This window comes from Penaeus monodon, chromosome 7 (assembly GCF_015228065.2).
Source record: "Penaeus monodon isolate SGIC_2016 chromosome 7, NSTDA_Pmon_1, whole genome shotgun sequence".
NCBI lineage: Eukaryota > Metazoa > Arthropoda > Malacostraca > Decapoda > Penaeidae > Penaeus > Penaeus monodon.
In genome coordinates, this window is record NC_051392.1 from 4593250 (window position 1) to 4605749 (window position 12500).

Genomic DNA, 12500 nt, shown 5'->3' on the forward strand with positions numbered 1-12500 from the left:
TTTATATTGTGATTATAATAAATCTTGTTATTTTCTGCACAGGCGCAAGCATAAATGATGTGCAAGCAATGGTTGAAAACCACCTGAAGCAGATGATTCTCAAAACTTTTGATCCAAAGAAAGCTGATACAATTTTCACAGAAGAGGGAGACGTGAGTTCACTCATATACTAGATTTTTTTTCAAGCTAATGTACCCATATACAGAATACTATCCTTTGAGTTAAAAAAGGTTCTTGTGTAAAGTGACTATTACTAGAAGTATTCTTTTGTATAACATGTTTTAATATTGGTATTTCTCTTCAAGGCCCCAGCATGGTTGACAGAGTTGATAGAGCATAGCACATGGCGATCAGTGGTATACAAGTTGGCGGAAGAGTTTCCCGACTGCCTTATGTTGAATTTCACAATCAAGGTAATGTTTACATGGCCTTTACACTAGCTAAATTATCAAGAGGATTAGTTGCAGTTATGAGGCCAGAGAAGATAAATGGGAAAAGTATTTGAGGAATTAAAACATACGTATTTCTTTAAATGTAAAGGGAGGGGTGGAATTATCGAAGATTTGAACTTAAAAGAAGTGGGACTATTAAAAATATATGCATGTATATTTTGCTTATTTATAAATCAGTTTACTGTAGATTTTATGAAACAGATCTTATTGTTTAAGTCCATTCCCTATCTAACTTTTTTTTTTTATTCCATTGGCAGCTGATTTCAGATGCAGGTTTCCAAGGAGAAATCACAAGTATATCAACTGCAGCACAACAGATTGAAGTGTTCTCCAGAATCCTCAAGACTTCTACATCCACCTTCCTTCAGTCCCCAGAAGACACAAGACACAAAGCTGTTGTGGAATTTGCTGTGAGTTGTTACAAGTAGAATGATAATTGTCAGTAGGTAAGGCAGGGAATGCTGTATGAATTGACTTTACAGGTAGTCTTTCCTTTTGGTTTAACTTTCTAATCTAAGATTTTTCCTGATATTTTCTTTTGGGTTAGAATATGGGGTGTCATTTTTTTGGTAGGTGTGCACACAATTTCTTACTTATTGGAAACTCTGTTACAGAAAATGGTGTGTCACGGTCAGCACACATACATCTATGCACAGGTAATGTTGCAGATCCTTGCCCAAGAAACAAAGGGGGGAAATAACATTCGAAGATTACAGCAAGAGATTACCAAATATGCCATTAACAAGTATGTCATATTTACTTTTTTATTATTATTTTAATTTGATGAACAAATTTTGAATTATAACTGAAGTAACTTTAATTATGTTGATATTTCTTGCCATATTTTGTTTATTAGTTTGGAAGAATTTTAGAGCAGTTGAAGTATTTGTTTTTCACTTCCAGTGGCCACAATGTTACCCCCATTCAGTTGGCTTTGAATGGTGCAATGACCCACCCCAGAGCTGCTCAGGCTTTGGCCCCTATGCTTTCACGCAATGCCTTAAATCCAGCTGATATTACTGTACTCTTCAAGTTGTACAGTTCCCAAGACCCTCCATTGGTTGAGTTGATACGTATTCCACAATTATTAGGTGAGTTAAAACCCAGTGGAAACTGCTTGCAGTTTCTCCATAAATGTTATTGTTATTATTGATATTAGTATTATTATTATGGTTATTATGATTATAATTATAATTGTAATTACAATTATAACTATTATCAGTAATGTACTTTTGGTTTTCCACATTTATGAGGTGAGGTTAAAACTCTCTTTAAATCACATTCTCTTTAAATGTAAATCTTTAAAATTGGTATTATAGAGGTGGTTTGTACTAAATTAAACTATTTCATGCTTACGCATTTTTCATGGTACTGCACAGTATTTAATGGAACAATTAGTTGTTGATTGTAATCTTTTTTCTTTCTTTCTTTCTTTCTTTCTACCATGATTATTATTGTTGTTGTTGCTTTTGTTTTTATTATCATAAGTATCACTACTATAGTAGGCATTTTGTATGTTTTTTTTCTTCATTCTTTTAAGGTTGTAATTTAATGTTTTCATTCTTATCTGAATAGAGTTGCTGATTGATGCTTTGTTCAAGCCTGGGAGCAAGGTTAACCAGGAACACAAAGGGAAATACATATACCTCCTTGCTTATAGTGCGAGTGTCTATGAGACTCCCAAGAAGGGTAGCCGTCCCAGACAGGTGATGTATCTTTAGTTTCATTATTATTTAAATGCTGATATTATTGTAGTTATTGCCATTTTCAGTATCATTGATATCTCACACATTTTGCACATTTATTTTTAATTGGTATAATATATCATTATTTTGTCTATTGATCCATAACTGTGTTGATTAATGTATGTATTTTTATTACCTATTCAGGTGAACAGAGATGATTTAAAGCCCACACAACAAGCCATTGAGAAGGTCCACAACATTTGTCAGGGTGGGAAATCTGCAATGGAACTAATAGCAGAGATTAATACACTGTATCAGTGTATCAGGTAATAAGTCATGTTAATATTAGCCTGTTCTGTGTGTATATGTTTTGTTGGAAATAGTGATTTTGTTTGTTCAGCAAAGTATTTTTACATTTATTGACCTGTTTCTAAATTTTATTAATGGTATACTCTTCTTTGTAAACCTTGCCATATGTAGACATATACTTTATATATGAGTGTATCTGTCATATGCAGCTACTTAAATAGAGGTATGGTAACTTACTCAGGTTCCCTGTGGTGAGCGTTGGTCTTGTCCGTTGGATTGAGTGTGTCGTAAAGGAACCAAGTTATTTCAAGCTCTGCACAGAGACAACACCAACCCATCTTGCCCTGCTGGATGAGGTCGTTTCCATACACCTCCTCCTCCACAGTCGAGTTCTCAATCTCCTGATAGAACTCTTTGAGTCAGAATTCCAAGACCTGGAAATTCTTGTACAGGTAAGGCCTTTTGGGGATGAATTTTTACACATTTTCGTAGACATGGCTATGACTCTGCTTACCTTAATACATTGATTTTAGTATTTAACATGAAAGTTGGCTTCTTTGTTTCTTTCTTTTAATTTCTTTTCTTCTCTTTCCTTTCATTTTATTTTATTTTATTTTCCTTTCTTTTATTTTATTTTATTTTCTTGTCTTTGGTGTTTTCAAGGGGAGGGAAGTGGGTAGCAAACATTCTGTTCAGTTGTAATGGCTTGAGTATGAAAATTAAAGTTTTTGAAAATGATGGAGTTACGGAAAGATTGAAAACACATATATTAAAGCAAAATGTACTTCTTTAGAAATATTCTATATTTCCTCATATAATTGCTGAGTTTTTGCACATTTGCACACATGTGCACACATTCACACGCACATGCACATGCACACTCACACACACACACACTCACACTCACACACCTCACACACACACACTCACACACACACTCACACACACACTCACACACACTCACACACACACTCACACACACACTCACACACACACTCACACACATACTCACACACACACTCACACAACACACTCACACACAAAAACACACACACAAACACACACACACACACACACACACACACACACACACACACACAGAAATCATTATAAAATCCACACATACTTGACAATATTTCTCTTGTCAGCCTCCTTTTTATTGTAAAACTAATTGGCTACAATTAATCTCTGACACCTCAAGCTGGAACTGAGGAAGATGTTGCTGGACCGAATGGTGAATCTCCTGAGCAGAGGATGTGTTCTCCCAGTGATGAAGTATATTAAGAGCTGCTACACTAAGGGTGACACCGACATCTCCCTCATTCGGTACTTTGTTCGGGAGGTAAGCTGGTTTTCGTGTTTCTGTTTTCTGAGGAATTTGTCTCCCTCTTTTTGATAGGTGTTTGATTGAATAATAGGGACATTTTTTTTTTATCTCTCTCTCTCTTTCTTTCATTTTCTGAGTTTTAATTCCCTTCAATTACTTGACATTGCCTCATTTTCCTTCCTTTGATTTCCCTTTACATTATTTCATTTTCTTCATTCCTGTGTATTATGATATTCACTAAATTAATTGATTGACTTGGTTAAAAAGCATGAATTCCCATTGCCTTCATCAAACCACTGAAAATATATCCAATTTGGAGAGAAAACTTTATGAAGCAAAACACATAATATATCAAAAGTTTGTCTTGAAAATGAAAACTCTTCTTCTTTTCCCTTCAGATTTTTATTTAAAAAGCTTGTTTGCAAAATGAAAATTCTTCTTCTTTATCTATTGAGACTTATTTTATTTCTTTTTTTCCTCATCTTCTCTCTAGGTGTTGGAGATTGTGGCACCACCATACACTGTTGAGTTTGTACAATTGTTCCTCCCTTTGGTTGAGAACGAAGACATCACAGGTTCAATGAAAATGAATACTGACAGTGATCTTGTCACAGAATTTATAGGTAATGCTTTTAGCCTGTAAAATTACCAGAGGAGTTTAAAATAACACTCTGACATTTTAATCATTAATTGTTGATTGACCTACATGGGAGAAGCACCATGTTTAAAGGTTATGTGCATGTAAGAAATATATGAATAAAAGTATTTATATAAACATGAGTTTCCTTAACATAAGTGTATACTTTATAACAGTGTTTCATGTAAATTTATGAAATCACGTTCAAGAAAATGAGTGTAATTTGTTTTACTCAAAAGTTAATCATTAATACAGTTTTAACACTATAGTATGACTGAAGGTGCATCTGCATTACATGTGTGAAGACAACTGTAAAACAGAAGCAGTTTTTCAGAACTTAAAAATGAATGTACACTGAGAGTAAGAAGCACTTATGCATTAGGAAGTCTAGAACTCTGTTAGACATTTATGAAACCATGACTTCTTGCTCTTCCTTTACAATCAAAATAACTGGTATATAAGTTAATGAAATATCTATTCTCTTTTTCAGCACACTGCAAGTCCAACTACTATGTTGTGTAAGAAGCTGAACTGTATTGGAGTTTATTTCATAGAAACTTATTCATTACAGATCTAAATAATTGTCAATAGGAATGTAACCTTTTGATAAACTGATGCCAGATAAGTGAATGTGAATATGGGTAAATAGATAGATAGATAGGTAGATGAATAGATAAAGTGAAAGATATTTGTAGATAGATAGAGAGATAGTAAGTAGAAAGATATGTTAGTAGATAGAGAAGTAGAGATAGTTTGAAAAGAATTTTTCTTGTCCATAGTATATAAGGTAACTGCTGACTGCTTACAATAGATTGGCTGACATAATTTTTAATGAATACTGATGTGCAAGAAGTAAATCCACACATGCCTGTTATTATATCCATTATATATAAGCAGTTCCCAAATGATTAAATACTTTCCTAAAACCAGATTATGAGGTAAAAGAATCAAATTTAAAGATATGCATATTGATAACATCATTATGTGAATTGTCATTTAAGGCATTTATTATTGGGAACTGACACTATCCTACTGCATGTTCTGTCTCTTGATTTTATTCCTGAGAAGTAATAGTATGTGATATGAGTTCTGGTCTAAATTGTTCTCAAAACCTGTCAGAGAAATCTTAACTTGAAGGATATCATGAAAGATTATACTTCTAATTAGCCTGTTATTTACTCAAGTATTCATCACTTACATCAGATAGTCATTGATGTAAAATAACATGAGGATTTATTTATATGTCATTGTGTCAAAGAGACAAATCGGCTTATCAACTTTAAGAGAGGTTCAAAACTTAGCACTCTTTGGTTTTAGCTGAAATCATACTAAAGTACCCGCAGGACTGAGTAGGAGCAGGCATTTAATGCACAATAATATTGATGCTACTGTCTTGCTATAAAATTGGTAAGTGATATGATCAGCAGACTTTTTACTTTCATACCAGTGAAGAAAGGATAAGAAAATACATTAAGGATAAAAATTTTATTATCATAATACAGTTATTATTGTGTGCAATAGAAGTAATGCAGGTGGAAGGCTTATAATAGCAATTTCACAAAGAATCCGATATTGAGTGAAGAATTCCAGATATCATAGGATCAGATATTTGTAAAAAAAAAATCTGCTGTTTGTTTGTATCTGTATCTGTATGTACATGCAGATGTGTGTCTGAGTATCCTTGTATGTAACATTCTCTAGCGTGTTTTGAACTTGAGTGACAAATGTGTGCTTTGTCAGTCTAGTTCTTAGAATGTGAATGTGTGTCTGTGCAAGGATGAAAATTAGTAAATGAAAGCTACTCCATATGTACTATATGCATTTAGGACATTTGATGTGCTGGCGATAAACAGAGAAACATCTAGAATTTACTCAAATAAAATGGGCTTTCAGTATATACCTAATGTTTCCAGTGATGTGAAATATATACGCTTAATAAGGAGATCTAATTTTCAATGCTTTGCTGGCATTCTTTTCAAACAGGATGGAACATTCATTTTTAAAGCCTTTGTTTCTGTTTATTGTTACAGTAAAGTAGATTCTACACTTTATTGAAAAAATACTTTTCTGTTCTGATTGACTTCATTTGAAATTAAATTGTTTGGAGTATTTCCAATCATTTCATAGCATAAAAGCATTTTTTTTCTTAAGGTCAGATAATAGCCTTGTAATTAGTACAAAGTAATTAACAGGGGCATTATTTTAAAACACACTACATGCATTTATTATTATTTTGTTAGATAGTATAGTGATGGTTGTTCACATTTCTCAGTAGGAAAATAACAGAAGTGATAACCATCAGATATGAAAAGAGAATCTTTGATCTCAACATGATACAAAAAATTTTATTTCTTAGCTATTGGATTTAGCTACAAGAGTGATTTCATTGTTTTTTTTTTTTCTGGTTCTATGGAAAATGTGTTTAACACTTAATAATAATATACCTTATACAAAATTATTGACTTTTGATTTTATCTAACATTTATCATGAAGTTATGTACATTTATGTAATTGGATTTTTAAAATAAAAATCAAAGCAAGCTTTTGTATTATTCTGAATATATATTTCTCAAGATTAAATATTTAAAGTTATCCATTGTATATGTAAAAAGAAACATTTCAGTAACCAAACCTGTTTTATGACTGATACTTTCCTAAGACTACATTAAAGTGTGTGTGTACCTCAGCCAAAGTGTATCCACATCCTCATAATGCCCATGTTTAAAAGTACCTTCACATGGAGGCTAAAGGTACTTTCATTACTACCTAAAAGATCTGAACAAAAACATATTACAAGAATCTTCAGCATATTCAAAATAATTGTGATCAGTGTGCATATAACAGCTGCTTTTAGGTGTCTCAGTTGTAATGTAACTTAGAAAAGGATGTTTAACATAGATGAAATATAATCCATTGTATAAATACTTTATTTTCATGTAAGGTACCTTAGAGTGATGTCAAGCAGGTTCCGAGCATAGTCTGGGATGCTACTTAAGTTGTTCCAGCAAGGTCCAGTGTCACTCCAAAATATTCTAGGTGAAGTTCTGTTGGGAGGAACTGGCTGCACATTTTAGCTGTGCAGAGTAGAGAAGCAAGGAGTGCACTGTTTTTTAGTGTTCATCTTTTGGATGTATTGTCAGAGGACTTCCTGGAGAGGGTTGTTAAAGAGGGAGACTGGTCTGTAGTTTCTTGTTTTACCAGATTTGAGTATAACTGTAACCTTAGCATGGCTCATGTAAAGAAGGTACATATTTTATTGCTAAAAGCATCTTGACCATGGCCAGTCACTTTATGCTCAATTGGTGTACAAGCACGTCTGAGTAGTTGCACAAGGCAACTCCATGGTATTTGGTGATGCAGGGGTATACACTCTATTTAGTGGCACCAAATGGGATAACGCAATCTTCTTATTGGGTGGCATATAACACCACATGAATAACTCCATTTTCCATCAGAGTAGGAAGATTTGGCCCTGCCCCTGCCCCTGCTATTTGGATGACATAGCCTTACTTTAAGGTTTAATTAATAAAAGATGAGTAAAAGACAGCCATCACAGTTCCTTCTGTATGAATAGAAATCATACATTATATGTTCTTGTTCCTCTACTGTTGTAGGGAAAATGTGACATTCCTATTAATTTCGTTTCGTTACATACGGAACAAAAGACAAATAAAAATAACTGAAAGGCGAAACACAAATAACCAGATGAATATACTCAAATACAGTAAATAACCAATGCCTGCGTCTGCTGAAATGAGACCTTGGGAGTCGATGAGGAGTGCCTGGGCGTGGTTATAACCTGGACAGATTTCACGTATATGCTCCTTGGTATGTTGTATTTTGTATAAATCAAATTTACTTTATGTCTGGTTTGGCTATGGTGTATATACTATAATAGCTCAAAATTAGAATTATGTAAGGGCAAATAAATACAAGGACGTGAAGAAAATTAATCATATTTCAATTTACAGATGATGGATGCCATTAGTAGTCGTTTTAACAGTAGCTTTATGATGGTTGGTGATGAATAGTTGGTACGTATGCCATTGTGATAGTGGTATACAACTGTACTGACCAGCTCACACAATCAAAGATTAAAGATTATTATAACACAGGGAAAAAAACAAGAATAATATTATAGAAAATATATTTACATATTAATGTAGAAAAAATACCTTTTGAACATTTGTCAACATGAATACGGTTTTACCTATTAATGTTCTGGATTACGTTTGATGTAGTATCTCCCTAAAAAAAACGAAATGTAGTCGATATATTCTCAATGTTGTTCTAAACAGAACTGACGTTTAAAAAAAAAAAATAATAATAATAATAATAATAATTTTTCATTCCTCTTTTTTTTTTTCTTCTTTTTATAAGTCTGCCAATCTAATATCGGTTATCCCCACAGCGTGACCCTTGAAAATGTAACTTTTCGGTTTTCCACGGATTTTTCGACACAGGAAGTCCAGCACAATCTAATCTGATGTCCTGTTTCGAACACCCACGTGCAGATCTTGGGTGAGACGTTATTCTTATCTCTGTTATCATCACAATGGCCATGGCGTCGTCACTGGACCAACGGCCTTTAATGCAGATAAGTTAACGAGATCGCCGCTGGTGTCCAAGAACAGTTGGTTGCTGGCATTCGCTATAGAGAAACGTGTGTGTGTGGCTAATTTAGAAAGAAAAAAATCGTTTTACAGTGTCGTGGTATATTTCTTTTCATACTGTTTTAAAAATTTGGAACTTAAAATTGACGTTGGCGTGGTTTTATAAACTGTTTAATATTTATGTACCTTAAGGAAATGGTCAGTGCATTTAGTCTCTTGGTGAAATGACGAAAATGAGTGTTACTGTATCAATAGTAATAATAACACTGACATTACCAAGTAACTAAACAAATATGATCATTATTGGAAATGGAGATGGTTGCATTAATAAAGACACTAGATGGTGATCATATTGATATAATCATGACGATGGCTTTAATGATAATGATACCTAAAGTAGTAATGACAGCAAGTGGGAATATTGATTTCGATGATTACTATTATAATAGTGAAATAATTTTAACTCGGTTACTATTTTTTATCAGCATCGTGACAGTTATTATCACTGATACCGATTATTATTGATAATTATAATAACGTAACAAATTTAAGAAAAATATTAATAGTGTTATCCATGATAACAATAGTAAGGATAATAATGATAATAACAATTGTCCTTATATTTGATAACATGATTATAATGAATCATACAGAAAAAAATATTGTACGTTTACTATTTCAGTTGCTATTTTTGTTAATGACAGTAGTGGTATGTTCAGTCATCAGTACACTAATCAATACGTATGAAGATCGCAGTTACCGAAGTAACAGCAATAGCATATTAGCACAAATACAAGATATATCTGTATTCGTAATTTTTGTACCCAGATTGAGTTTCTTATCTCACATGATGTTGATAATGGTAGTTCAAGTCACCGGTTGCTGTTGTCATAGTCTCCATTATTACAACAATCATTACAGATGTCATTATAGTTATCATCCTTGTGCACACGTATTGCCATCATCAGTCAGTACTTTATTATTGCCATTACCAGTCCGTACATTACTTAAATTTTGACGATAAAACAACAGGACACTTATCCATGGCCAGTTTGCCTTCCCATGTTCACATCGATAAGAATTCAAGAAAAATCGGAAATGGCTGAAGCGTAAAGCCTAGGACTACTTTCTTTCCAAACATCCTGGTCGTCAACAAGAGATAAGATAGCTTTCCGTAACCATGATATATGCTCCAGCAGGTAAAGAGGGCAGGTGAGTAATGAGATAACAGAAAGCCTAACAGATAAGAAGAGATACGTGACCAGTTTTGTCATGGAAGCAGACCATTATTGCTCAGATTGCCATATGTACCAACAGGGAAAATATTAAGTCACTAATAGCGATTATTTAGTTTGTTTGTTTTTTAATCCTGCTACGTAGATTACTAATATAAGTAATTTATACTTTTTTTTTTTTTTGTAATTCTGTTTTAAATAGCACTCTGAACCATTTTCAATCGTGTGTGAATCCAGTACATGGTATTTAGAAAGTTGCTGCTAAGAAACCTTGACGCCATAGACACTTCGGTACCGACTACTGGAACATATATATTATAAGGATATTTTCACCTTCCCCTCCCCTACTCCTCCTCCTCCCCCCACCCAAAAAAAAAAATAGTGTTAATAAACAGAAGTGAAAAAAAAAAGAAAAGCTAAAGCAAAAGAAACAGAGAGGTTGCCGGAAGGTGATCGTTCCCCGTGCTAGTCGCGCCTCGGACCAAGATGCCGTCGAGTGGAGAATCCGAGGACTACACCCATTACACGCCTCGGTTAAGTAAGTCCATTTTATTTTATTTCATTTGTTCGTTTTATTGTAATACGGTTTTGGGGGGGAAATGAGAATCACTCTCCGGACTTTCCTTAATTTTTTTTTACACTATTGTTATTATTTCATCAATATTTTTGCTTACTACTCGAATGAATGGACTGGTTTAGTTACTGATAGTACGATAGCATTATGCTGTATAATTTAGTAATTCATAACATTGCTTTATATTGTTGACTTTTACATATATGAATACTTGCTATTTACTTTTACTTCTCCCTGTTTAGTAAAAAAAAAAAAAAAAAAAAAAAAAAAAAAAAAAAGTGTACTTACAACATATATTTTTTTTTATTTTCTTTATTTTAAGCACACTGTACAGTAAAGCAAATAATAAGTATGAAGATACGTAAGGTGCATTACTTTTTATAGAATCATAAGGCAGTTAATAACTCTCTCCTTCTTCCGCTTTTCGTCTTCATTTTCCGTTTCCTCTCTCTTTCCCTTTCTCTCCCGATGCTAAGGAAGAACACGCTATTTCAGTAGTGTTTACCTTTTCCTTGTGTCTGCTTTGCATTAGTCCAAAAGAGTGTGTCACGGATTTACGAGGTAAAGCGAGTGAAATATCGCGCAAGTTTCATGTCTAAAATTAGTTTAAAATAGAAGCACTTACTCTGGCGAGTCAGACTGACTGAGTCCACTGTATATTTCAGTGAACATAACAAAGGCAAAAGTTCTATATAAAAAAAAAATAATAATAATAATAAGGTAAGGCATAATGTAGAAACATTTAGTCACTTAGTTAGTTCTAAAAAGACAAGAGAATAGTTAAATAATGTAAAGCACAAGAAGCGGCTAGTGCAGCGACTGGGTATGGGTAGTGTTTGATTATCGCAGGTCAGAGTGTATAATTGTGTATATTCATCACACAAAATTTTCATCAGAAATACTCATTGTATGTGTAAACATCATTATTATGGGCATTCATCGTTATCTGTATGTTTCATTAAACCCTGATAAGTTCTCTCTTTTTATACTTTGATTTATTTGTATAAAAATCAAAAATCTCTAGCGCTCTCACCTCCCATATACCAGCGTCTAAAATATCTAATATCGACATGTGTAAGCCAAAAATCAGCTTACACATTTTCAGAATCATTGTTTAGTCAGTTTTCATGCAACTACTTTATCATCATGCTATGAATTTCCAAATCGAACCGTGAATATCTCTTATCAGCCGAGATTCAGACTAGTTGGGAATTTTACTCTTTCAAAAAGTGCCATCCACCAATCCGCTTTCCTATTTCCTATTTCTTAGACTGCTACCAAGGCCTCAGTCGCCTTCTTTAAAAAGTGCCCACAGTTTTATCAAAGGTCATCCAGGCTCCCAGGAATACAAGCCTAAGACATAAAATAGTCAGACGCCTAGAACAAGATAACAAGCTGTTTGCAACAACTCCTGGCTGTCTCACACAGCCAGGGTGTTAATACGCCATCAGCTCAAAGAACCGCTTCTTGCCAAGGGCATGGACTCCCCCTACCCTGACTTTGTCGAAGCTCCGCCGTGGGCACAACCTCGATAGAGTTCTCGGTCATGAGACTGGCAACCAAAAAGAATGAATATTTCACGCCTCGCCTAAAGGCAGAAACCCAGAGGGTCATTGCACCATCACTCCTCCGGGTAGCAGAACATACTACACGATGGATCGGTCGTCC

At 33.9% G+C, this 12500-nt stretch overlaps 1 protein-coding gene across 1 annotated transcript in view; it reads left to right on the top strand.

Annotated features, from left to right (window-relative positions):
* The window catches only part of LOC119574972 (negative elongation factor D-like), a 9727-nt gene extending 3761 nt beyond the window's left edge, over nucleotides 1-5966 (top strand). The window contains exons 5-15 of the mRNA XM_037922271.1: nucleotides 43-152; nucleotides 306-413; nucleotides 710-862; nucleotides 1067-1197; nucleotides 1356-1543; nucleotides 2028-2158; nucleotides 2342-2463; nucleotides 2688-2898; nucleotides 3648-3788; nucleotides 4267-4396; nucleotides 4901-5966. Coding sequence (XP_037778199.1) covers nucleotides 43-152; nucleotides 306-413; nucleotides 710-862; nucleotides 1067-1197; nucleotides 1356-1543; nucleotides 2028-2158; nucleotides 2342-2463; nucleotides 2688-2898; nucleotides 3648-3788; nucleotides 4267-4396; nucleotides 4901-4932 — 1457 coding nt within the window. The 3' untranslated portion in view covers nucleotides 4933-5966. The remainder of the gene's footprint in view (nucleotides 1-42; nucleotides 153-305; nucleotides 414-709; nucleotides 863-1066; nucleotides 1198-1355; nucleotides 1544-2027; nucleotides 2159-2341; nucleotides 2464-2687; nucleotides 2899-3647; nucleotides 3789-4266; nucleotides 4397-4900) is intronic.
* The last annotated feature ends 6534 nt before the right edge of the window (nucleotides 5967-12500 follow it).